This window comes from Carassius auratus, chromosome 3, assembly GCF_003368295.1.
Source record: "Carassius auratus strain Wakin chromosome 3, ASM336829v1, whole genome shotgun sequence".
NCBI classification, from domain to species: Eukaryota; Metazoa; Chordata; class Actinopteri; order Cypriniformes; family Cyprinidae; genus Carassius; species Carassius auratus.
This window is the reverse complement of record NC_039245.1, coordinates 2751313-2778964: the sequence shown is the minus strand read 5'-3', so window position 1 is coordinate 2778964 and position 27652 is coordinate 2751313. Positions and strand designations below refer to the sequence as shown.

Here is a 27652-nt window from a genome sequence, read left to right as displayed (position 1 = left end):
AATATAATAGCCTACTGCAAAAATATGTTGCTGCAGAGCTTAACACAGAAATGGGGCCCTGACAACAAATGGTTTCATTCAAAAACACAAGGGAAGAAGTGTTTCTAAACATTGGCTACTATTCAAGGAAACCAGATGAGGCTCTGTTTATGTGGTTTGGAAAGTCAGTTGTGTGGCGTCTGGATCATGTGACTTAAGAAAAGCTCAAAATGAAAGTGACCCTAGACTATTCTCTTTATCTGATGTCTGAATTACGACAGAATTGATTGTATGATTATGTACTTTCCGAGACGGGATGACTGATACAATTCAAGCTAAAGATGTGGTAAAGATGTGAAAGTGAGGCTCAGGTCATCTTAACATTTAGTCGAGTTTCTACGTGTTTAATTAATTCATTAAATTAATTAATATTCACCATTTTAAGAAGTGCACTGTTCCCTGTCCTCAATGAACAGCACCAGGTGACTCGAGCAGTTGCAGTTTAGGAGAAACAGCACCATCTACAGGACATTTAATGTCATTAGCTTTCACTTTCGTTTTCCCGTAAAGCACTGGAATATGCAGCAAAGATAAAACAGATAAAATGTTTGAATAGCATACGTTGCCTTTCATCGTCAACGAAACAAGGTAAGAATCATCTTCATGCACGTAATTAAGTAAGCGGATTGTAATGATGCATGCACTTGACACATTTCCCCTGTGATGAGAATTTGCTGTATAAAGACTCGGGATTCAGTCAGATATTATAAATCTGCTGCGTATGGCCTTGTGGATTAAAAGGATATGCACAAATATCCAATTGATTCCTGGTGGCTGTATTTTCAACAGTCCTCGGACAGGCTGGATTTGGAGTCATGCATTTCTGTGCATGATGAATAATAATAAAAATAATAAAAATAGGCCTGTCATCACATACTATAAATATCTGCAGAGAGATCTAGAGAAGGCATGAACTCAGACAAATAATGATGATAGCACTGTAACAAAATGTCATTGAATAAAGATGTGCATAACATGTCAGTTTGATGAAGAGGATTATTCCAGGGAAAAGCTCTGTTAATTGACCCAATGGCTGTTTGTTTAGAGTCCTCTTGTGTATGGAAGTGCAAGCACGTTTTTCTCCGCTAGTGGTCCTCATACTGTAAATATGAGTCTTTCTGAGAAATACTAGAAAAACGAAAGCATAACTAGCAATTCTACTAAAAGGCAAATAACTCGTAAAGAAAATACTCCTAATTTGCATGACTGGAATTTCAGTTTCACAATGATATCGTTTAAACTAATCACAGAATCAGAAGAGTGCATTTTACTCAGAAAGGTATTTTATTGTACTCTGACGTCATTCTTCATGCTAAATGGGCTTATATGGTTTTTACACATGAAGTCTCATTAACTGGGCCATGAAGACTAAAAGCTCCTGAAGACAATACATTTTTGACTTGCCCCGAAATTGCATTCTGGAGACTTCATATTTAATAAGAATTTTGGCACAATAAGCAGAGCCTTTTGTGTGTGCACTGTCTGAGTTGTTTATATGCACGTGATGCATGTTGTCATGTAACTTAAAATATATCTCTATTAGTAAGAAATGAAACTCATGGATATATGTTTGTCTGGTCCACAGATGTGGATTTAGTGGATGAAAGTGAGTTTCATTTATGGCTAATGCTTACAGAGCCAACCCACTGAGGGCCTGAACTGATTTATCAGCTAACACATGTGTTATGTTAACAGCACAAATACTGACGTGCATAATTCAAAACAACCATAACAGACAAGTAAGTTTAACCCCAAGATGCATGGACTTTTATTCATTATTTTATTGACTATAACTGGATTATTATGTAGGCAATAACCCTTCTCTCAGTATTGTTAATAGTTTGCATATAACCTACAACAAAACAAAAATAAAGCATGTTTAACCCCAAGATGCATGACTTTTATTATATATGCAAAGCTGAAATTTCATCAGCCATTACTAAAGTCTTCAGTGTCACATGATAATGTAGAATTCATTCAAATATATGCTGATTTATGTTGGAAACAGCTGTGCTGCTATATATATATTATTTGATGAATATGGTTACATTTTTTTTTTTTTTACAATATGTCTTTATTTCACAATATTATGTTTTTTCTTTATTCCTGATCAAATAAATGCAAGCCTTGATGAGCAGAAGAGACTTCTTTAAAAAACATTTGTAAAAAATCTAACAGATCCCAAACTTGGCAGTGTGTGTGTGTGTAATTTATTCCTAAAATCACCGGGAAATGATGCTGATTAACAAGAGTGTAGAAGCACCTAACCCTGATTTAAAGCCTAAAACGGATATTTCCTGAAAGTTATATTTCAATTGGAATGTTGTTCCAGGATCAACAAGGATGTTGATCAAGGAACATGTTGTACTTAGTGAAATCACGCTCACCATAGACACACACACACACACATATTAGGAGATTTATGTGGCCCTAGACCTTAGTTGATCATATGTATTATTCATTCCAATAAATTGCAATATTCTTGGTATTCTTATAGACCTTTCTTTGGACATGCAGAAATGTTTAGAAGAGAAGTGAAAGAACAGACGCACCACTTCAGGTAGGCGTGGCTAACCCTGAATTGATTTCAGAGAAAACCTGAAAGTGAAAGGGTTCGGGGAAATGGGCGGAGCTGTTCGCATTAAATGTGCTGCTCTCAAAGCGCCTGGCAGTTCATTCTGACATTAGAACGAGCTGAACGCAAGCGCACAGAGTTTCTGTCTCGCGCTGTGGAACTCTCTATGGAGATATAACGGTGGAATAAATCAATGGGAGTTCAAAAAAAGCTGATTTTGGAAGCGGCGACGAGAGTTTGTCCGAGGCAAAGTTGTACTGACTGCTCTTGGATTGAATATTCGCTAAAACGGTAAGATCGCAGCTAAACTTTTAATTCTAAGAACGATTCAACAGACTCGAAATGTTTAAAAATGTACCGAGGGCCAAATTTAAGAACGTCTTGTTCTTGATCACGTAACGCTTATAATAACACGTATGAAGTAAACTTTAGAATTTTAAAATAATTTATAAAGCTTTTTGTAAAAAAAAAAAAAACGTATAAAAATAAACTTCTAGTACATTCTTTTAAATAAAAGTGAGATCAAATAAACTCAAACACTAAACCCCTTGATGATGAAGTGAACAGGATTAGTCATTTTTAGATTTAAATCCTGATGACTGAATCGAAGTTGCTGTGAAACAAGCGAGTGTATTACAGCCTGTGTGATGTTCAGCACACCATGTGACTGACTCAGAAAGGCCACTGATTAACTCTGTTCTTCACTTGCTCTTCAACAGACAGATGAGTCTCATCTAGATGACCTTCCTGTGGTACGGTATGGAAGACCACACTGGTTGGTCTTTCCTGTAGGATGGTGGCACACAGTTCAGTGGAAGGGAATCAAGGCACAGAAGAACCCCAAGCGAGGACAGAAGCCTCCCCAGAGGTCTCCCAGTCTCAAAGGTCCAGGCCCAGTCCACAGGCAGTGGTTATCCAGACTCATTTCAAGCCCTTCAACTATGCCAGAGACTTCAAGACCATTGCAAAGACCACCTCAATGCTAGAGGAGAGTGGCTTCTATTGGGGTCCCATGACTGTGGAGGAAGCACATCAGAAGCTGAAAAAAGAGCCAGTCGGAACTTTCCTGATCCGGGACAGTTGTCAGAGCGACGTATTCTTTACACTGAGTTACACAACACACAACGGTCCCGTCAGCGTCCGGATTATCTTCAAGAATTCCAAATTCAGTCTGACTGGCAGCAAGCAATCTTTTGACTGTCTTTTCAAACTGCTGGAGCACTACATCAGTTCCCCGAAGAAGAGTCTCATCAGGCCCTACAGGAAAGAACCGGTGGAGTCTCTGCAGCAGCTGTGCCGCAGACGGATTATCGAAACATGCGGTGGAAAAGACATCGACCGCATCCCTGTGCACCCGATCCTCAAAGACTTCCTCCATGCCTTCCCTCATCCGCTATGAAGACCGGACTCATTGCATTAAAGCGCTGCTGGAATATTCTGGAGATACTTGATGGACTCCTCGTGGTCCTGCTCTGTTTTAGGACGCAGGAATCCTACTGTAGCACATTCTGGAATATTAGACTTGAACACTGCACAATGAAAGTTTACATTGTTTGTGAATGTTTACACTATATGGGAATATTGTGTTCCTTTGATTCTATTTCTGCCATGCAGACAGCTATATTTCAAGATAGTAGTTTTTATAAAAATAATAAATATATTTGTAAACAACTTAAAACATCTCAATCTTTACTTTTTGTTGTGGTTGGGGGATTCATACACTCATAGATCTAAATGGAAGTGCTTCAATAGTTTTTATTTATTATTATTTTTTTTTATGATAGGTAAAAATTGATAGCCTGAATGTACTGTAAGTCGCTTTGGATAAAAGCGTCTGCTAAATGCATACATTTTAATTTAAATGTAATTTTTAAATTTTTAAACAGAAACATTATCAAATTTTTAGATTGTAGCCAAGAACCTTTCTCTCGATATTGATAATAGTTTTTATATAAACAACCTACACTAAACAACATACAAAACACTAAACTAAACTAAATAAATCTCAGATGACATTTCAAACGATCTTGAAGTGCTTATGCACTATAGGCGAGATGTTTCCCACATACAAACTGAACCTCACCCTAGTCTAACAGGACTGAAGATTCATATTTTAGCTTAATCCATGGCCACGAAACCCACCTTTATCGTAGAATCTGAAAAGTCATGTTCAAGCTATGATATATTTTACTAGATTACAGGCTTAGTGTACCTGAATTCCTGAAATGACACATAGACACGGACTTACAGGAAGTTCAGACCAGACGTTCTGTAGTGAACCAGGCTGATTAATCTAGGTAGTAGCGTGGTTGAGGGGCGGAGCTGTGGTGACCGTAAACTGCTTATGGCCCAGACAGACATTTACAAGAAATGAAGTGGGTTGTGAGGACTGATGGAGTGTGACGGGGAGGAGCCTGTGATCTCCAGAGACGCGCGTACGTGGTATCAATAAAACTCTGCGACACATCTGACAGGCTTACGCAGAAAAATGACTAAGAACAAAACAATACTTGGCATCAGGGGTTCACGTAAACTTTAGATCACTGCTTGAAATTCCATTCGAGGCTGAAGGATGTGATCTGCACTGCGCAGTCATCAGATAAGACTCTGACGAGATGTCAAAACACTCAGACTGAGTTTTAGTCGCTGTCAGACCCCGTTCTGAATGATTCCTCCTCCATAAAACAATGGGAATGAGCTGTTTTCTGGCTAAATGGAGAGATTCGAATCAATCATTAGCAAAACATTGGAGGAAACATGTCAAAGTTCAGACGTGTAAAGGAAGCAAGCTTTATTACAAGTAAGCTTATCTTAGAGGGGAAGAAACCCTTCCTGATTCTAATGAATTTATGTTATATTGTGGAAATGAGGGGGAAATCATTCATGCCCGGTTGGCTAATTTATCAAATAATTTCCCAATCCAGATTATTGATTAACTAGTTCCTATGTTTAAATTTGACACAAACTATTTCGATAGGTGGCTGAGGTTGACTGCGTGAACTGGTGGATGCGGTAAGGGTTAATCAGTCGATCTTCCATCAGCCGCCTGTGCCGATTAATACACGTGAAAGTGCATAGTCACTTCCAGGAAAACAGACAGTTGTGTTTCCCTGAAGAGCCCCTAATCTCCACTGCATCTGGCCTCAATTTACACAAACATGCAAATGTACACACATGTACACACTCCTGAGCAGTGTATTTCCTTTTGGAACCACAACGCTCCCCTCCAAAACGCAGACACCGACAGATATACACACACACAAGCCTGTGTGGGTAATCTGTTCACAGAATCAGCCCTGGTTTGAGCTCGGAGTGCTCGACCTCAACCTATCCACGCAGAAATGGGGAACTCTCAAAGACTCAAATAAAGTAAAACAAACTGAAATAAGAGTTAACCAACCTTTTCTTCGGTTTAATTGATTTCTAAATTTAAAAGGCAAGTAGCTATCATTGCGCACTACACCAAAACCTACTAGTTGACTATTTAGACGTTGCTCTGGAAACACGTTACCCACGAGTAAACTTTTCTTTTAATCTATTTATGGTTATGATGCTGAAGCCCCCTGGGAGTGGTTTTTGTAAATTGACAATGTTTCAGACCACAAAGCTATATTCCAGGAAGGCAAGTGATATGGCTACACCACATCATGGTTACTATGACAACACTCATCTCCTGCCATCCCACATCAAGGTAGAAGGTCCCCATGTTCTCCGCTAAGACTATGTGGGCAGGACTTCCAATTCACTGATTCACAAAGATAAACCTGTTTCACATTAACAGAACACAAAGACCACCTTTCAGTAATCTCCTCGCCCCCCTTTTCCATACAGACAGGTGGGTTTAAGATGGTTTGATAAGTATCAGTAAAAAATATATATACATTTTGTATTTTCACATGTAAGGTTCCATATGAAGGGCTTACGGCCCCCTAGGGTCTCGGTGGAGGTACTGCAGGGGGTCCAAAAACACGTTTTCGACCAGATTTTGGTGTAAAAAAAAAGTTTGTAGTAAACAAAATATCTATTAATTAAAAATTGTCAGCGTCAACCAAATTTAAATGTACATTTTTTTCACGCGATATTAAAATTCGGTCAAATATACAAGTGTACAACTCTACCCATTGTTAAGGATCATCTTAAAGGCTTTGCAATGCATTGCTCGCAACAACATCAGCATCTCATGTACTTAAGGCAAAATGCAAGGTGCTGTATTGTGGCAGGTCATACATGGCTCGTCCCAGGCAGATGCCATGTAATTCACACAAGCTAGTAAGAGTTCTTCAGAAATATCACCCCTGGGACGCAGCTTTCCGCAGAAGGCATGAGACGAGACCTCTGGAGAACACGCCAATGAGACTCTCATGAGACCGTCTGCGCGCATCCATATATAGTGCTCTTAATAAGCTTCATATCAACCTGTTTCTCAGACCAGAGGAACCACACTGAAGATCAAGGTCATGCTGGTTCATTTAACAGATGCTTTCCAAACTTTGCCAAACTGACACACATTGAGATGGCCATCACAGCCTAATTGTTCACAGAAACGCTTATTGATATTGAATTGAAAGCAGTTCATGACATATTACTGCATGGCATTTATTTTCAGTCGAGGAGGATCTGGCGACAAGCAGAAGTAGGACCCGTGAATTATGTAGATTGTTGAATTTTGTCAATTTATTGTGAATTTCCTTGCTTGAAAACCTGTTCATATGAAGGAATTGTGGGAAGTGAGGATGTGGTGGGGGTGGGGGGTTAAATTAATGGTAAGTCTCTGGGAAAACACAGAGCAAATAAATAAACAGAAATTGCATTTTTCTCAGCATCGCACAGATCCATCACTGGTTTCTGGAGAAAAAAAAAAAATTCCCTTCCATTTTCTTGGAGTGATTAACATACACTTGCATGGAAAATCAACTGAGAGAAATAACTTCCCAACAAGCAGCCAACTTTGCACAGTAAGAAAAAAAAAATCACCTCAAATTTAATTAATATTTGCAGTTTCCCCTTACATGGGAATGTGGCTTTGTCATCACAGTATTACAATACACATGCATTAGTTGCAAAAATGGTACTTATATAATTTTTTTTTTCTTTACCAATCACAAGCAGAACTGGATTCCAGAAAGAGTTCCCCTTAATCATCAAGAGACCCAAACACTGAGAAACCCACCTATTCTGGGAAACGATGACTATCGGGAATGAAGTAGGCTTGCTGATATTTCACCAGAACAGGACATTTATAAACAAACAGTGTGAGAGGAAAGATTTTAAGGCACTTTAATGATTGACGAGATGCTGCTTCATTATAAAACTCATTTAAAAGATGAAAAACAAGGTTAGGCGAACAAAATGTACATCAGAATAATTTATTGCATGACTTTGATAGCTCCAGTTGGTCAATTATTTATAACATTAGATCAAAAAAAATCTTTACACTGTGTACAAACTTCAGTGAATTTCAGAAATTCATCCTGTGCGTCGGCAGATTTTAAAAAATGTTCCAGAAAGAGGTGCGGCAGTGACATAAACGCTTAGGAATGAAACTCGATGACATCAGGTTCGTTCACCTGATGAAAAACGGTGACTGATATAAGTGAGTCAGCGGTTTTTATACAAAACGCTTGATGGAGCAAGCGTTCATGGGTTGAAAGATCTCAAATGCAGTGATGAATTCAAACGGGTTACTTGAAGCTCATACCGGTTCCTCACAATCGCCGAAGAATGACACAAAAGGGCATTTTTCAAATCGCTGAAGTGAAAATGAAGGTTCAGACGAAACTAAATATACCTTCAGAAAAGAGCACCGCTGGATAGACCCAGAAGTCTTTGTACATTCCTCAGTGTTAAGACTGGTGAAATCAAGCGGGCTTTCCCCACTACAGATTTATACAAACACGCCTTCTCCTCTCCATCTGCTCAGTATCATAAAACCAATCGCACACACACTCCAACATTCGCACACAATCACAAAACAGTCACGATCACCTCAGCACCAGAGCAGAAAGAATAACGCACGACAGAAAAAAGACTGTGCTTTAAAGCAGCACTCGTGACAAAACAATAATGTTACTGTTCTAAGAGTGCCGGCTTCCTCTGAAATGCATCATGGTCTTGTTGTAAGGAGAAGTACTGGTAACCGCTGTGTTGACACAGTCGGCAAATAGACAAAGATACAATTGAGGGCCTGAGTCACCAAAGCTGAAATGATGTGCAAACTAGCTAAACTAGCTAGTTGCAAACCAGAATCGGTCATGCTCACATTGAGCAATCAACATTAACATGCGCTTCTTGCTTTAGCAACCTGGCCCAAATTTCTTTAGTACATTTTAGTTTTTTATTTGAGTTGCAGTAGACATTTCAGTCTATCGCGGTCTCCTCCTCCAGGTCTGGGTTATTCTCTTGGTCGGAAGTGACGGCTATAGAGTTTCTCTCAGGCTGAGTCACAGGCTCCTCCCTCTGTACCTGTGCCAAATCCTCAGTTTCCACCATAAGCAATGGCCCAGACTCAGGGGATGGCTCATCTTCCTCTGGGATGACTGAAATATCCTTCTTGTTTTCTTGAGTCTGCGAGTCTGTCGCTCCTGTGTCGTCATCTTCCTCTTGACCGGCAACCGCCATCTCTTCCCTTTCCTGGACAGAGGACTGGGCGCTAAAGGAGCGCAGGCGAGGCGGGGCAGAGGGGGGCAGCAGCGTCAGGGAGTCCACGCTCAGTGTTTCAGCATCATTGTCAGACAGTAGGGAGATGGTGGGTTGCGGTGCAGGGGTGAGGCTAGGCGCCAGGGTGAGTCCTGAAACAGGGAGGGCAGGACCAGTTAGTTCCACACATGCCTCTCCTGACTTATGGAGAAGGGGATGGGAATTACACACATGCAGAAAACCTCTATTCATACTGAACATACAAACCACACAAAGGGAGAACTGCACCCAGTGTTCAGGAGGAGAATGTCAGCTTTGTTAGGCTGTTTGTAATGCGTGCGTGTGCTTGTGTGTGCTGTGACACATAGATGTGAGTTTGCTGAGATGTTCGGTATACAGATGAGGATGGATTGATAGATGGCTATTAGCTACATACAGATAGATAGGTAAAATGATGGCTAGATAGATAGACAGATATATGGAGAGACAGATAAATGTATAGTTGGATGGGTTGATATATTGCTAAATAGTTTGGCAGGTAGACAGGTAGATATATAGACAGAAAGCCAGACAGACATACAGAGAAAAATGGATGGTTGGATAGATAAATAGATAGACAAGACAGAGAGACAGCTAGAATTAGACATAGGTCAGACGATAGATGGCTAGATAGAATAGATAAAGTAATCATAGACTATGTGAGAGGTGCAGATAATAGAATTCATGCCACATGTTAAGAATTGCTGATGGGTTAAGCCTAGGAGGGAAGTGGGAGGAGCTTCAGACATGTCAATGGTGAGACAGTGAGTCAGACGGGTTTGAAGTGCTCCGCTAAAAATACAAATATGAACACAAATGGAGGAACATGAATGGCAGAGAGCCTTGGAAGTGATAGGATAAAGACAAAAAAAAAAAAATACAGGATACCGTGCTTTCTCACTCTGGGGAGGCATTAATTCACCGAGCCTTTGGATTTCATCAGCTAAGCCACACTTACTAATGTCATGCACTTTTAAAGAGAGGGTTCGCAACTTTTATAAATACTGTATTTTTTTTAATAAACGCTGTATTTATAAATACTGATCACTTCACTATTTTTAAATTAATCACTAACTTTAAATTAATACACTGCAAAGCCTAACTTGGCTAATTTTATTGGTCTTTATTGATTAATTGCAGCATTTAGACTCATTCGGACATACAATGAAAAAATCTGCTATTTTTGGGTTATCAACTAATCTAAATCATTTCCTGACCAGTTGAATTTTATCAGGCTTACCAAGTGCACACACACACAAAGCTTTAGTATTTAATAGCACAATGCAAGTCACTGGAAACTAAGGGGTCCACTTTGCATCAGTGTCACACAGACATGCCTGTTATGTGTGCAGGGAGCTCTAAACCCACTCTCCACCGTGCCTGTCATCTTCTGACAGAGAAAACACGCACCTTCGGCCTTCCCTGCCAGACCTGACTAGAGAACAGAGGGACAGATCAGAACGCATCCTACTGACTAATGCATTTAGCATCTAATCTGAAGAGTACACGGAGCAAAACCTACAGCCATAGGATAGTATCAATCATTATCAATTATGTTAACATGCAAAGCACACTACTGTATATCTACATAGAAAAACAACAAAGCAGAGTTATGGTGACGGCTGGATTTAAAACCGAATAGTTCAATGAAGTGCATTGGTTAGCACCCTGGCTCCAGTTCTGGTTTGAGTCTAGACTACAAAATGTTTTGGTTCTATTCTCTCCTCAACCCATTTTACTTCTATGACATGATATAAAGCAATGCGGGACAAGAATTATGAGAAGTGGTGCATGTTTATTATTTTCACTATTCTTCAGATTTGGAATTAAATGAACTCAGGGATCATGCACCTTTGAATAAATTCGTGTTCACCCACTGATTCCTGGAGTTTGGTTTCCATCTTTTTTTCCACAGGGAATTTAGAGTCTTAGTTCAAGTGTTATAAGCCATGATCCAAACCAATCACACAACATTACAAACTTTTATTTGAAGCAAACCCATGAAGCACTGCAAATGATGACTAAATATCTAAATAAAAACTATGCAAAAATATAAGTGAGATTCTCTGACTTGTGGACTTTTCTGTACAGCATAATGGGTAATGTAGTTTTTAAACCACAAGTTCAACTGTTAAACACGATTATTTTCAATATAAGTTCATATAATGCAAACAGATGGCTTCAACGAAATCATACACCATCGCTTTTCTCAACTTGAAACTCTAAGTAGGTCTGTCTTTTAACTTCTGGAACCCCAAAACTTTAAGAAAGTTGGATTTCCTGTTGACTTTAACTCTATGCAGGTTGAATACGTGCAACCACAATGTGATACATGTCTGTTATGACAGAGATCGAGGGGAGAAATGGTTGCAAGTCTCACCACAAATCCACACCTTCAAAACAATACGTCATCTGCCACCGTTTCTAAGAACTTCTCTACAAAGATGTGCCGCCCCACGAGGCATTAACTAACAATGAATGTGGTCAGCTCACACTGCTGCACTCGGGTGTTTGTGACCGTGCCCTTATTCAAACAGCGTATTCAAACAGTGACTTTAGAAAACTCTTTGTCCAAAAATGAGATCAAAGAGATTATTAAATGATATGGACGGTTTCACCCCAGACAACTCCAAAAGGTCACTGTATTTCAAAACAGATCATCATAGTGATTCAGAGAATAGAAGGAAAAGAGATGCATAATGAAAGAAATGAAAAAAGCCCATGACCGTATTAGTTAAACTCCTCCGCCACAAAATAGAAATCTGTAGGAGATTTCACAGAGGCCACAAGACTCCACTCCTCTGTTCAGAGAATCAGCTACCAGATTGGTTCCTGGGCTCTTGTGGTGTGAAGACTTTATGAGCTTTCAGGTTTTTCCAAAACCACGACTGACCACCACTGATCATTGCTGACAGATGCAGTGTAGGAGGCAGAGATAAATAGAGGAGCCATAGACTATACAGACCTTTAGAGGTGAACAAAGTCCCTCAGGGGCTCTTGTTCTACTCAGCCATCAATTCCTAAGAGGCCCTTTGGGGGAATATTTAGCTAACAGTCATAAAATAGATTTCCATTTAAACATCTACTTGATCACAGCTTACCAGGGAATTACGTTTTTTCTTGTTTCGCCAAATTTGACTAAACTGGCTGTCTGGCATGTGCTCAAAAGGATGAAGTCAACATGAAATTTCACGAAATTTCACAACCACTTGAAGAACTAAAAAAGGAATCAGACTGCACGAGCTGTGAAGTTCTGAGCGTGTAGTTATCAAGAATCAAAATACAGTAATCTGCATTTCTAGGGTTGTGACAATACAACTGACACTGTGATATCGGCAGGAACCAAAATGACCACTCGCCAAGTGCTACGTGAAAGTACAAATTGGCTTAGGAGATTTAATAAAAAGGTTGTCTGATCTACTGTGAGAAAAACAAAAATGATTGCGCAGTCTGCTTCTATGCAAAGAGGATGCTTATGTAGCAGCAGGCATGAAGTGTTTTGGTATTTCAGTGAAAGCAGTTGGTAGTAAAAAAGAGTGGTTAAGCAAAGTAGAGAAGGGAGAGGCAAATGTGGAGTGTGTGTGTTACCTGTTTGACTGTGTGTGACCGTGTGTGTGGATACGTTGCTGGCTGTGACCGAGTCAGAGGGGCCGGTGGGGTCACTAGAGGCAGATGAGGTGGAGGAGGAGGCTGATGTGGGGTTGTTCTGGGAAACGTGAGCCACGGCAAAACCTGGAATGCAAACACACAGGCACATGCAAATTACTTAGACACCGACAGTCCTGGCATCACTGAATGTGAAGTGAAGTAACACGTGGAAAAAAACGTGTGTCATGAAGTGACGTGTGTACTTTCTGTATTTAACTTAATTACTGACAAAAACGAGCTGGAACTGTGGCTTAGCTATTACAAAAGTGCAGGTTTGAGTCTCCCCATAACCCCTCTCTGATCAATAAAGACCCACCACCACCCTATTAGAAAAAAACAAAAAACAAAACACCTTCACTTTCTGATTATTTAAACATTAATTAATCACATTAATATATTTTGGTACAAATAACGTTTAATAGCTAATTGCTTTAACATGATCTAATGAGAGGCAATGAACAGACCTGTTTTTTCAAAACACTTGGCATCAAACCAAGAGTTCTGGGAACCACAATCTCTTTTACCTGAACCAAGGACACGTCATCAAAAGGGACTGAGAGACAGCTATTAGTCATCCATTTCCCTATACAGAGAACTCACTTTTGTGAAATTAAGAACCACTACAATCCTACCCAAATCTGAAAGTATCGATACCTTTTGTAAATATTGAGAGATTTGATGGTATTGCCCACTCTTCTTTGCTGAACTGCTCAAGTTCAGGTACATTTGATAGTGACTGTTTGCGGACTGCAGTCATCAAGTCATTCCAGTCTGGGCTCTGATAATGTCATGCAAGGACATTCTACTTTTCCCCCTCAACCAATGTGTGCTCAGTTTTGCTGTTTGTGTTTTGGGTCACTGTCATGTTGGAAGGTAGGGCTTGGAGATATGGCCCAAAGAACTAACACAATAACATTTTTTATATCAGTCGATATTGATAATTATCAAAATGAATTCTTAAGTTTAAAGGTAGATTTTTAATCATTAAGATTTAATCATTAATTGTGGTTTTAAACCACTCTTTATGGTCAGAACATGACAAACACTTCACGTTTTTTATGACTTTTAAAGTAATTTTTCCTTAAAATAAATGTCAATATAGAAAAATGTATGTCTTAGTATCTGAATCTTTTAATGAGTAATATTGTTTCAAATCATGAAACAGGGTTGTGTCCCTGACTTTGATGCCTTGCACAGTGTGCAGTGCAGGCTGCAATATTAATAATATTATGTATTTTTGTCTCTTAGAAATGCACATTTGACAGTAGCTTGAGTCGACAGTAATAGTAGCTTGATTTAGGATGCAGATGTAAATTTGAAAATTATTCATTATCAAAGAGTAACATCTGTAAAAATTGTAACAGCCTCATTTTTATTAAAATTAAGCAACAACAATAAGTTTGTGTGTGTGCACAGCAAAATCTACAATCTCTGACCTCTCAAGGGTTTATGCGTTAATGTTGTGTGCACGTGCATCAGTTAAAGCAGTACAGAACAGTGATTAAACCAAAGACTATAGAATAACCCAAGACTCTTATAGTTTTGAATGGGGACAAAGCCCCACCTTCTGAGTAAAAGAGCCAATCGTGAATTGGAAAAGTCGTTACATCACTGCAGCTGCTGTTAGAAGTCCCGGATGCTATAGAAACAGTAAGCGTTCTGAGACTTGCGCTTAGGACCATGCATGTGCACTGGCTGTTCTAGCCTGAGAAAATAAGCTTTTTAATGCTATTTGAGTGAAATAAACAACATTTAAGAGACGGTTGTTGTCAGATGGCATTGGCAATTTTAAACCTGAAATTTAATTGTAAGCTTGGTGAACATTTTTAGAGAATTTGATGTTTCCCCATTCATGGCTGCACTTGCATGCCTGAGAGGCATTTCAAAGATGGCCGCCGAGTGAAATGACTTGTCTTAAAGGGACTTTGCTAGTATTCCCTTAATAGTAATGAAAGAGAGAGGCTGTTTCTTAATACCAAGTAGGCAAAGTTCAGACTTGTATCCTTGGTAGTTCGGACTTGGCAAGGATGGAAGGATGGACGTCCGGTAATCCTCCAAATGGAACAGCAGTGTACTTGATAAAGTCACTCAGCTTGCCTTGGCTACTCCTCACTGTATATTTACATGAAATATGATATCAAGGAACAAATTATAGATTCTCGATGAGACCAAAGATTGCCTGTTAGATTTACCCAAAACTAATAATATCTCATGTTTAACCACTGTAGAGATATCACAGCCAGCGGCAAATGTCAGAATGACTAGCCAAGGTAAGGCTGCTCTCAGTGGGATACATGAGCACTGAGCGCCTAGTTAACGTCTGGAGCTCACATCTCCAAAATCAGCAAAACAGATTTTCAAATAGGTGCTATCTTTATAAATAAACTGCAAATTTGGGTCTTAAACAACTACATTCTTACCTGAAAAACTATTAAAAGTACATTAACGCTCGCTTGTTGGTGCGAAATGCATTGTGGGATACCTGCTCCCTCAAGTTCTCACAAATAACCTCTTGATCCATCCTCAATAAAAAAAGGTGGCGAAAGAACACATCCGGGGATTTGAACTGTACTTGGCTAGATGTGAACTTCGAATTTGAACAGTACTTGGGCAACGTCTGATGACGTTTCACAAGTACAGACAAGAACTTATATTGAGAAACAGCCAGAGACAAGAGTCAGTGGTTGCCCAAGAGGTCCTCTTTGTTGTCTGAGGAACATAAATGTTGTTTGTTGTCACGGCATCTCTACTCTCTCAACTGCCACCCAAAATTTGGAAAATGCAACTGGACTGTTCAGTGCAAACTCATTATAGCACGTTAAATTAATTTTAATTTAAACATGTAAATAGACAAAAAAAACTAAATATATACAAAACATTATATGTATATATATATATATATATTTTTTTTTTTTGTGTGTGGCTTCAAATTTGAAATGAAGTTGGAAATTTTTGGAGAGTTTAGCATTGTAATAAACATGGAATTGTTAATGTGTTTTTCTCAGGGGAACATATCTGCTATGATGCTGCTGCTGCAGAGCAAGTAAAAAAACATATGCACATATAAAATATATGAGACAACCTCCCCATAAATATACATGAAATCACCCTGAAGCAGATCTATACAGGTGGAGCTGGGGAAGGTGGAGGAAATCGAGAGTGCGCTGCACCAAAGCCACTACAAGGCAAGCCTGCAACACTTAGCAAAAAAAAAAAAACAACTGCTAATGTTTTATTTTTCCACTTTGGCAGTACGTGTGAAAGGAGACGAGAGGCTTTTTATGTCGGTGAGTGTTTTAAGTCGGTGAGTGTTTGTGCCAGGTGGGATTCAGCTTATGCCACTTCTCATTCATTCCTATGGTATCCGTAAATGGCGATTGACTGTTGCACAACTCTGACTGAAATTCGATGACTTCAAGGCTGTAATGTGATTGGTTATTAAGGCACACATGATCAAAGTTGACTGTTATGCTTTCTCCAATAGTAATACAGATCTTCTCATCTATAATAGAGAACTGGATCGCTCAAGATGTCATGAAAGTGAAGCAGACGTGCCGCCATACTGGTATTCCCAAGTATTCCCATACCTTCCATTGAATTAAAAGGGAATCATAGGAATTTAATGAGAAAACATCACCTATCAAGTCAGCTTTTTTAATCTGAACCATCTCTGTCCATTCTTACAGTGCGAACACCCTGGGCATGTAAACGGTTATTTTTTTAATGTCGAAATTTCCCCTGCTTATTAAAAATCTACTCTTTACAGTAGCGAACATCATAAACATGATAAACATCAGATGCACACGACCTCAACATATATATAACAAATGACAAAGTGCTCATCCTGAAATCTAAAGGAAGATTTATACTTTGTATACACGTATACCTTTATTCAACTTTTACAGTTATTCATTGTTAATATAATTTTGTTATAGCGGTTTTATTTGTACAGCAGATGCTAACTGCAAATGTTTAAACAATGATTTTGTTAACAGCAGTCATTTTGAAGCAGGTAACGATTATTTATTTTTTTTACATGGAAACGGTAATGCTAGTAAACATATCTGTGCTACCTGGGAGAGTCTGAAATTATGTTGCTCAATCAGGACATTAAACATTTTAACTCTTAACTTATTCAGAAAAATAATTGAGTACATACGTAAATTAAACTTTATTTCAAGATGGTAAGTTATGCTAACAGAGGCTATTGTATCAATCATTGTATATTCAAATCAGTTTCTGATACTAATAGTGCTCCTTTAGCTCAGTTGGTAGAGCATAGCCTTATCGAGCACAAGGTTGGGGTTTCGATTCCCTGGGAACACATGAAAAATTGATAGCCTGAATGCACTGTAAGTCGCTTTGGATAAAAGCGTCTGCTAAATGCATAAATTAAATTTGTATATTTAATTTAATTTAATTTAATTTAATATGTTTATGTTTAATAATTCTTGAATAATTACGTACATAAAGAAATAGGCTATAATTTGTGTTGGATCAGTTACCAGTGTCGGCAATTATGTCACATTATATCGCTTATCCTGCCCAAAAAGACCATAAACACTGCAGATAACATCCAAAGTAAATATTTATTTACATATGACATAAAAATGAATCCCGTTGACTGATTTGCGTCAAATCGTGTGATCTTAGGTCAGTGGTTTGCCTGTGACTCAATAGTGCTCTCTGCCGGTAGGGAATAGTGAGATGGTGGATCGAACCTGTTGGCAGTTTAGAACGCGATGAGCGATCCAATTATATACAGATCAATGTATAGAACATATCGGCCTGCACCATCTAGAGTTTCATGACAGAACTTTATATATAGTGGGTATAGAAAATAATATATACTGTGTGTGTGTGTATATGTATTTTTGTATGTATGTATGTATGTATGTGTGTATATATATACAGTATTGTTCAAAATAATAGCAGTACAATGTGACTAACCAGAATAATCAAGGTTTTTAGTATATTTTTTATTGCTACGTGGCAAACAAGTTACCAGTAGGTTCAGTAGATTGTCAGAAAACAAACAAGACCCAGCATTCATGATATGCACGCTCTTAAGGCTGTGCAATTGGGCAATTAGTTGAAAGGGGTGTGTTCAAAAAAATAGCAGTGTCTACCTTTGACTGTACAAACTCAAAACTATTTTGTACAAACATTTTTTTTTTTCTGGGATTTAGCAATCCTGTGAATCACTAAACTAATATTTAGTTGTATGACCACAGTTTTTTAAAACTGCTTGACATCTGTGTGGCATGGAGTCAACCAACTTGTGGCACCTCTCAGCTGTTATTCCACTCCATGATTCTTTAACAACATTCCACAATTCATTCACATTTCTTGGTTTTGCTTCAGAAACAGCATTTTTGATATCACCCCACAAGTTCTCAATTGGATTAAGGTCTGGAGATTGGGCTGGCCACTCCATAACATTAATTTTGTTGGTTTGGAACCAAGACTTTGCCCGTTTACTAGTGTGTTTTGGGTCATTGTCTTGTTGAAACAACCATTTCAAGGGCATGTCCTCTTCAGCATAGGGCAACATGACCTCTTCAAGTATTTTAACATATGCAAACTGATCCATGATCCCTGGTATGCGATAAATAGGCCCAACACCATAGTAGGAGAAACATGCCCATATCATGATGCTTGCACCTCCATGCTTCACGGTCTTCACTGTGTACTGTGGCTTGAATTCAGAGTTTGGGGGTCGTCTCACAAACTGCCTGTGGCCCTTGGACCCAAAAAGAACAATTTTACTCTCATCAGTCCACAAAATGTTCCTCCATTTCTCTTTAGGCCAGTTGATGTGTTCTTTGGCAAATTGTAACCTCTTCTGCACATGCCTTTTTTTTAACAGAGGGACTTTGCGGGGGATTCTTGAAAATAGATTAGCTTCACACAGACGTCTTCTAACTGTCACAGTACTTACAGGTAACTCCAGACTGTCTTTGATCATCCTGGAGGTGATCATTGGCTGAGCCTTTGCCATTCTGGTTATTCTTCTATCCATTTTGATGGTTGTCTTCCGTTTTCTTCCACGTCTCTCTGGTTTTGCTCTCCATTTTAAGGCATTGGAGATCATTTTAGCTGAACAGCCTATCATTTTTTGCACCTCTTTATAGGTTTTCCCCTCTCTAATCAACTTTTTAATCAAAGTACGCTGTTCTTCTGAAAAATGTCTTGAACGACCCATTTTCCTCAGCTTTCAAATGCATGTTCAACAAGTGTTGGCTTCATCCTTAAATAGGGGCCACCTGATTCACACCTGTTTCTTCACAAAATTGATGACCTCAGTGATTGAATGCCACACTGCTATTTTTTTGAACACACCCCTTTCAACTAATTCAACTAATTGCCCAATTGCACAGCCTTAAGAGCGTGCATATCATGAATGCTGGGTCTCATTTGTTTTCTGAGAATCTACTGAACCTACTGGTAACTTGTTTGCCACGTAGCAATAAAAAAATATACAAAAAACCTTGATTATTCTGGTTAGTCACATTGTACTGCTATTATTTTGAACAATACTGTATATATATATATATATATATATATATATATATATATATATATATATATATATATATATATATATATATATATATCTCACACTTAAATACAGATTAAGTCACATTACTGTGTGAATTACTGGTCTGGAACCAAAAGTCTACACAATGGTTGAATACCATGACTGCTCAGAAACACAGCTGGCAGAGAGGAAGCGTTACCTAGAAACCTTTTACAAAAAAACAGAACATAACTTAGAAAAACACAAGATAAATTCTGGGGAAAACTAAATTTGGATGTGCAATGGTTTAGAATTATTCAAATTTTTGTGAAATTCTCCACAGAGAAAACTGAGTAAGCAAGTCCCTTTTGGAAATAAAAAATGCAAAAGAGGCAATATTTCAAAACATATATTAAATATATCTTATACTGTAACAGAAACAGGAACCTCTAATTTTGTGAACACTTAAAACACGTAAAATAGAAATTTTAAATTCAAAGATCTCAACAGATCTCATCTACCACCAAATCATCCTAAAGACTTTATGCAGCAGCTTGCTCAAAAAAAAAAAAAAAAAAGCAACCAAAGACAGACAGAGACATTTATTTTCCATTCACTTAAAAAAGTTAGTTAAAAAGTTCGTTTTTTAATGATGTATTTATTAGAGTTACAAAATAAATTTAATTATAAAATAAACTTATGTTAAAAAGTTTGGGGTTTTTAAGATATTTTTATTCATTTTTTTATCTCTTATGCTAATAAAGTTTGCATTTATGTTATCAAAAAGACAGTAAAATGGCAATCTTATTAAATATTACCATATAAATAAATAAATGTTTTTTATTTTTATTTTAATAGATTTTAAAATGTAATTTATTCATGTCATGCAAAGCTAAATTTTCAACAGCCATTGGGCTTCAGTGCCACATGATCCTTAAAAAATTATATATTAATTTACTGCTCAAGAAACATTTTCTATCTTTATCAATGCTGAAAATAGTTGTGGTACTTCATATTTTTGTGGAAATTTTTTTTTGTTTCATAATTCTCTAGAAACTTCAAAAGAACAACATTAATTTGACAGAAACTTTTCGTAACAATGACTTTTACTGTCATTGACTGCTGTTATTTAATCAATTCAATGCAAACTTGAGGAGCATTAATTAAAAAAATCTAAAAGCATTAAAAAATATATACACATGCAAAATAAAAATGAACGTATGTAACTGTGGATAACAGCTGTCCCCTTAATCCTCTGAGATTTCCTCCTTAATGGTTCATACATTTACCTGGAACTTTATCTACAGAGGCGAAGGCCGGGCCACGTCTGGACTGGTCATAGAAGCGAAAAGGCAGAGACGAAGCAGATGGTTGGCTGAAGCCCAGCACCTCTGTGGAACGCTGAACAGGAAGGTCCAATAGAGCTGCACAATGTACGTTTATGGAAAGAAAGGAAAAGAAAGATAACATGAGCCAAAAAATGTGTAATGGAAATGTGAATTTATTTTTCTCCAGCTACACATACTAAAGAGGGACGCTAAAGGGAAATTCCATGTTTTGGGGAATCAGTACAATTACATTTATTGCACCTGGCATCCATTACTCTGAAATTATATTATGGCCAGTTAAAGTATAACTAAAGTCCACATTCAACCCCCTCTCCACAATGTGGCACAAAAGCTGGGAAGTCTGAGGAAGTATAATTTATAAACAGATGACACTGTTGCTGTAAAGAGTTTATGGCTTTGGATTTAAAGCAATTTACATCTGGTAAGCAGCCAAGACCTGACCTGCTATCCGCTGCATTTTCATGCGTCTAGCCTGGATGCGGCCCTTGGCTAGTCGCTGTTTGGCGATGATGGAGCGAATATGATCCGCAAAAATGAAGTTGGCCTGCAGGATGGGCACAGGCTTGGCGTGAGGGTTAGACGTGGGCTTGTGTATGATGATGTTCAGAGCCCTGCTGTCATCTTCTACTCCTGAAACCTGCATGTCCTGTGAACATATGCATTGGATTAAAATCAGAACATTTAAAGTGCAACAATTATTTTCAAATAATTTGTTTATTCACTTGTTTGTTTTGTAGGATTCATTCATTTTTTTTCAAGGGATAGTTCACCCAAAAAGGAAAACTACCACATTATTTAAGCCATCCTAGGTGTATCTGACTTCTTTTTTTTTTTCAGACAAATACAATCAGAGTTATTTAAAAAATGGCCTGGCTCTTCCAAGCTTTATAATGGTAGTGAAAGGCTGTTGAGTTAAAGTGCATCTGTCCATCCTATAATATACACAGCTCAGAGGGGTTAATAAAGGCCTTAGAGGAAGTGGAAGTTAGTGGAAGCTAAAGATTACAGTTTATAAAAGGTATAAATATGGATACTTTACTAAGAAAAATGCATCGATTAGCTTCAAAAGGCCTTTATTATCCCCCAGGATCCGTGTGGAGCACTTTTTATGATGGATGTAAGAAGTTTATAGGACTTCTATAGAACTTCAATACCAATTTATTGCCATTATAAAGCTTGAGAGAGCCAGGATTTTTTTTTTTTTTTTATTTAACTTTGATTGTATTCGTCTGAAAGAAGAAAGTCATATACACCTAGAATGGATTGAGTAAATTCTAGGGTATTATAAATTTTGGTTGAACTATCACTATAAGAATTTGTTTTTCTTTGGGGTTTTCTATAACCCTCCCAGTGTCTTTTGGGAAATGTCTTCTGAGAAAACATTTCTCACGCAAATAATGATTTCTGCCATCAAATAGCTGTACCTAATGTCATAATGTTGAATTGCTGAATCACTTAAGATAAATGAACCTTAAGCTGCCAGGATGCTCACACAGGGTTACCAAGCAATATACATTAATTGGTTTTTGAGAGAAACCCCTTAGTTACATGCAATAACTTGAAAACCTGACAGAGGACTTCACTTCTGAGCTGAACATCACAGTCCTGACAAGAATGTGGCCATAGTGTACTTCTTTGTTTTTGAGCGTCATGTTTGCAGTGTAGGAGCAGAAATAGAGCAGACCTGTAAAAGGCCAGCAAACTTGACAACACCCCAGCCAAGACGTTTTGAATCTGGTTCCACAAGACTCATCTGGTACACATCCACAGCCAGGAAACGCTGAGCTTGAACCCCATCTTTACTCACCACCATGCAAGCAATAAGATCACTGTTATCTATAAGAGAAGAAGAAGGTATAATCATTGATAGTTAATTCCAAGGGTCCTTTAACAAATTTACACAAATCAGTAAAAAACAAGCCATAAATGTCAAAGTTCAGACTATGAATGGGAACACTGTGTAACCACATTCAAAACAAGCCCACATGAAATGTATTCAAATATACAAGTTCAGATCTGCCCCTAACACAATACTGCATTTCATTTACATTTAGCAGATGCTTTTATCCAAAGGGACTTACAGTGCATTCAGGAGATACATTTATTTTTTTTTTTACCAGTATGTGTGTTCTCTGGGAATTGAACCCACAACCTTTTGCACTGCTAACGCAATGCTCTTCCACTGAGCCACAGGACCACTGCAACACTGCATCAGTAGCCTGTGATTACATGCTACAGGAAATGTAGCATTAAAATTTCAAATCAACCACCTAATCTGTTTCCAAAGAACTAGTAGGACTTGCACAACTAAATATAGTCATGCACTGCTATAATAAAGGGTTAAGAAAATGTCAGCGCAGGGTGAATTCAATCACATTAAAGTGTCAGTAACTGAGTGAGTGTAAACCTGGCATGAAATCAGATTGTACTCAGACATGCGGGAGTTTTCAAAAACACTCCAGTGAGTCATGCACTACACAGTTCAGCGCAGCTACTCCGGTGGGTGGAGAAGGGGGTGGGGGAAGAAGGGGAGGGGATGGTAAGAGAGGTAGGTCATGAACATCTGAAGTTGGTTTCAGGTAGACCCACTAAACAACTAATAACAGAAACAGCATTGTCACAGCTGAGGTACTATGACTTGTACCAGTTTCTCTCTTTGCTCTGAATTTCCTTAGAAGTCACACTGATGGTTTGAGGAATTACTTCAGAACTAGAAATGTGAGCACTGCTCTTCCTTTTAACAGCTAACCGTGGTGACAGAGAATTGTGTCGCCTCTGGGGAAATGATCTGGTCTAATACAAAGGAATACACACTTCTATGTAGTCGCTGTCTGATTCATTAAGCAGCCAGCTGAGCAGAGCGGTTCTCCTTTTTTAAAGCCACAAATACCCTGATGCACACCAGCTCTGTGGAATCTTGTATCCTAAGGGCAATCAGGATGCACTTCATGGGTGGTTACATGCGGTAATGTTGGCTGATTCATGGTGAAGTTGAATTTTAAAAAAAGGAAACAGAAAAAAAAAGCACGCAGTTCAGGGTCTATAAATGTCAGTGTTTATGTGGAAGCTGGGTGACTTATTTAAAAATCCTTCGAACGAACAAAATGAATCATTCATAACTGTGAACAAGTTCGATCAGTTTATTAAAAGGGATCTTCTCTAAGGAACTTGTTTAGTAATCAGTACCACAAAGCAATGTCTGGCCAACAAAATTAAAGCGAACATAAATAAAAATGTTCTGGGATGTCTACTACATACTGCAGATTTTGGTTAAGGTTAAGTAATTAACATTCTTGATGGTGATAGTTTAAAGGGGGCATATGATGCGATTTCTATTTTTCCTTTTCTTTAGTGTGTTATGTAGCTATGTGTGCATGCATAAGATCTGCAGAGTTACAGAGCTACAGTTACTTTGCTATGACAATCTGTGTGTGTGTGAGAGAGAGAGAGAGTCACACAGGTTCACATCAGTGAGGTCAGCTTTCTTAATTGCGGCTTGCGTGCTGAAAATACATATGAGCATCATCACTGTGTGTCACGCCACTCTGTTCCCCTTTTGGGCTTGAACTGATGGTAAAACTAAGAACATTATGTACTGTCTTTACATTTATGTTGAAAGCTGAAGCTCGCGATTATGGAAAGAGGCGTTACGTTTCTGATGCGTGCTTGTGGTGTTCGGCCAATCACAATGCACTGGGTCAGCTGGGCCAATCAGAGCAGACTGTGCTTGTCAGAAGGAGGGACTTTGTAGAAAACGACTCGCTTGAGAGAGGCGGGGCATAAAGGAACCACAGTTATGTGGTTATATTACAAATTTCTTTTTTTCTGTTGAATACAAGAGATGTTTTGAAGAAGGTTGGTAACCAAACCTTCCATGACCATTCGAATCAATCCTGAAGCAAGAGTTAACTAAAGAATAACAGGACAATGGGTGATGCAGCAGGACAGTTTGCTCACTATAACCCTGGCTAAGTGTAATTAAATCAGACCTCCTAGACACCACCAACTAAATCAATATACACACTTACATCCTGTGCAATTTCAAGAGAAAAAGTAATATGCTTGTCTATTTTAACAAACCCTAATTAATAGAAAAGATTTAAGTTCTCAACCAAAGTGGGGGTGGGGTGTTACATCCAAAAGTTCCATGTGACTTAAGTGTTTAAGGTGAGAAACTTCTATAGAAAGTGATCACATGTCATGTGTAATAATACTTATGTATATGCATGCAAAAAAGGAAACAAGAAGGGCACAAAACGCATTTGAACATGTAGTTGCAGCTCTTTCAGTTTGTGATCTTAAAAAAAAAAAAAAAAAAAAAAAAAAAAAAAACAGCAAAGAGTGGAAAATATTTAGCAAGAATTCATGTAAGTTCACACAATGCACTGTGATGCGTCTACTGTGTTGTGTGCATGCATCATTTCCTGCACGTCTAAAAATAACACAGAACAGTGGTGGCACATCAGTTTCTCAGGTCGATCTGTCTGTCTATCTGACCGTCTCTCTCGTCATTTAAGAGCAAGGTGCTTGTTCCATCCACTCACTGATGAGCCATTCTAGGATTCAGATTAAAAAGGACATAAAAAGGCTGATGTTTTCATAAATCATGATGGTGCAAGATGAACCAGTTGTGAACTGCAGTTACTGTGAAGCTGGGGGATGTGCAAAAGATTTTCCAGATAGGAAAATCGGAGATTATTTTATGTAGTAAAATGCTTTGCAGAGATAGAGCGGGGTCCAAAAGTCTGAAACCTTTAGAGAAAATTATACATTTTGTATTTTTATTATATATATATTTTAATTAATCATTATATTTTGAGCACAATAATTTGGGTTAAAAGTTAAATTAAGAAAATCATTTTTATTTTAAACAATTATTTGTATTACTTAGTTTGTCCCCATTTTGCTTTATGGACAGTAGTCTGAACATGTTATCCAGCATGAATTAATTTTATGTAATAGTTTTAGGATTTAGAAAAGTTGAAAAGAAATAAATGGTTCGCAGATTTCTCTGAATGATTCACTGGACTTGTTCAGAATCAAAATGGCTCCTTTTTTGGATACAGAAATTTGCAAAACACAGAAATGGTTCACAAATTCAGCCGAATTATTCAGTTAAATTATTAATTTTAAGGTTTTTGAAACGTTCTCAATGAACAAATGTTCCAGAAATTCGTCTGGACAATTCATCAGATTTATTAGGAATCAACTTTTTAGGATTCTGACATCATCAAAACAAAGAACTTTAATCATTCCAGGTTTAAATTACATTCTGAAATCCCAGATTTTGATTGTAATCTTAGAAATTTGGACCCTGCCATATGTATAATGTAATCTTGAAAAACCACGTTTAATGGCAGACTTAAATCATCAATTCCATGACCTAATATTGCTCTTCACACATGAAACCAGTTCAAACCCAGAGTGTTAACAGATGTCAGTTTTTGTGCATTAACCCTTAAATGCACAAACGGCTGTAAGACACTAAAAGCTGCAGTGGGTTGATTTTGGCAGCAAAATCTGAGCTTCCTCCCACCTGCTCACACTTCCAGAGCTCGTTCTGCCCACTCTCTGACCGATGCTGTAGGTGCTTCTCAAGCAGCCTTACTGTTAGACGTTAGATATACTGGAAGAGCTCAAGGCTGCTGCCCACAACAGCTGCACCAGCTCTTGCAAAGGCCTCTGTGACAGCGGAAGGTCTGAGTCAGTCCACTTTTTTTTTTACACAACCCCCTCTTACCTGTCAAAGTGAGAGGGCCTGAGTTAACCAAGACACCTGGGCAGAAGAAGTGAGATGGAGGTGCTGAGACCAAGAGCCTCCATGCAACACATCAGGGCTGAAAATCGGTTAACAGTGCAAACCCACAGATTGCATGAAAGAGCTGCACAGGCGACGAGAGAGCGATTTCATCATGTGTGGTAAACACTTTGCGACTGTGTGTGAGATAGAGCGCGCAAGGTCTTAACATGGAACTCAAAACCAAGGAGATGGCCGCAGTTCATGAGAAAGATATCGATTCCACGTTCTTTTTCTATTAAAACTCAGCCGAAGTGCTGAAGTTTCATCTTTATCTAACTGCACTTTATCTGATACCACAGAAACAAGAACTAGCACACAATTCAGTTTATGTGAATCACTCAGCTGTGGACGTTTGTTATCAAGTTATCGCAAGATTCACATGAAACTGAGTGGTGACGTTTTTGATGATAAGGCAGGATGTTGAGTGAGGCAGGATTCATAAGATTTCAGCTATAAAATCCTAAAAACAAGTGTTGTTAAGCAGATCTGAGAGAGCATAAATGCTAAGAAAACCAGGACTCAACAACAACATTATTGGGCCACGCTGGATGACACCAGGTCACTGAATCTTACATTTATTGGTCAAGTACATGTATTTTAAAGTGGTCCTTCTCTGCTTTTACACTTTTTCAACTTTAGTTAAAGTAAAATGTTGTTGTTTAAACATAAAAAGGTCACACAGCTCAAAGTCCACTCCAAAGAGAGGTGTGCCCTTTGAGCACTACAACAAACGACTCATTCGGACTACAGTGTGCTTCTTCTAGATATTGTGAAGTCTCAATGTTACTCATTTAAATAACGGAATATGCAAAAATGGCCTGGTTGAGCTAAACCAGAGACTGTAAAATAACAAACAAGGGGAGTGACTTTTCCGGAACACACTCTTAGCCAATCACAAAGCAATGGGCCAGCCAACCAATCAAAGCACATTTGGGATTTCGGAAAGGAGGGGTTTCATCGAAGCAGGGACTAAAGCAGCATGTTTGAGACGGACTGGGAAGAGAGGTGCTGCAATAAGGTAAACTATTTTAGTATATCCCAAAAAC

At 38.3% G+C, this 27652-nt stretch overlaps 2 protein-coding genes and 1 long non-coding RNA gene across 8 annotated transcripts in view; 2 read left to right on the top strand and 1 right to left on the bottom strand.

The window, feature by feature from the left end:
• The first annotated feature begins 542 nt into the window (after positions 1-542).
• Positions 543-4286, top strand: LOC113043253 (suppressor of cytokine signaling 1-like). Of its 2 annotated transcripts, none has more exons than XM_026202511.1 (2): positions 543-627; positions 3334-4286. In XM_026202511.1, the coding sequence occupies exon 2, from the start codon at positions 3408-3410 to the stop codon at positions 4011-4013; it is 606 nt and encodes a 201-aa protein (XP_026058296.1). In that variant the 5' UTR covers positions 543-627; positions 3334-3407; the 3' UTR covers positions 4014-4286. The 2 variants fall into 2 exon arrangements, with proteins under 2 accessions (XP_026058296.1, XP_026058289.1); XM_026202504.1 differs by lacking the exon at positions 543-627 and adding an exon at positions 2479-2905.
• Positions 4287-4502: 216 nt separating this feature from the next.
• LOC113043249 (uncharacterized) lies at positions 4503-8153 on the top strand. The gene is made up of 2 exons (XR_003275709.1): positions 4503-7569; positions 7724-8153. It is a non-coding gene; the product is annotated as an uncharacterized LOC113043249 (long non-coding RNA).
• The window catches only part of LOC113043209 (protein CLEC16A-like), a 56048-nt gene continuing 36362 nt past the window's right edge, over positions 7967-27652 (bottom strand). For 4 of the 5 annotated variants that reach the window (XM_026202459.1, XM_026202451.1, XM_026202467.1 and 1 more), the window contains 5 exons: positions 22491-22642; positions 21248-21452; positions 20747-20881; positions 12878-13021; positions 7967-9402 (listed from right to left, as the gene is read on the bottom strand). In XM_026202459.1, the coding sequence (XP_026058244.1) occupies positions 8972-9402; positions 12878-13021; positions 20747-20881; positions 21248-21452; positions 22491-22642 (1067 nt within the window). In that variant the 3' untranslated portion in view covers positions 7967-8971. Of the gene's footprint in view, positions 9403-10626; positions 10725-12877; positions 13022-20746; positions 20882-21247; positions 21453-22490; positions 22643-27652 lie in introns of all 5 variants that reach the window. The other variant, XM_026202474.1, reaches the window with a different exon arrangement.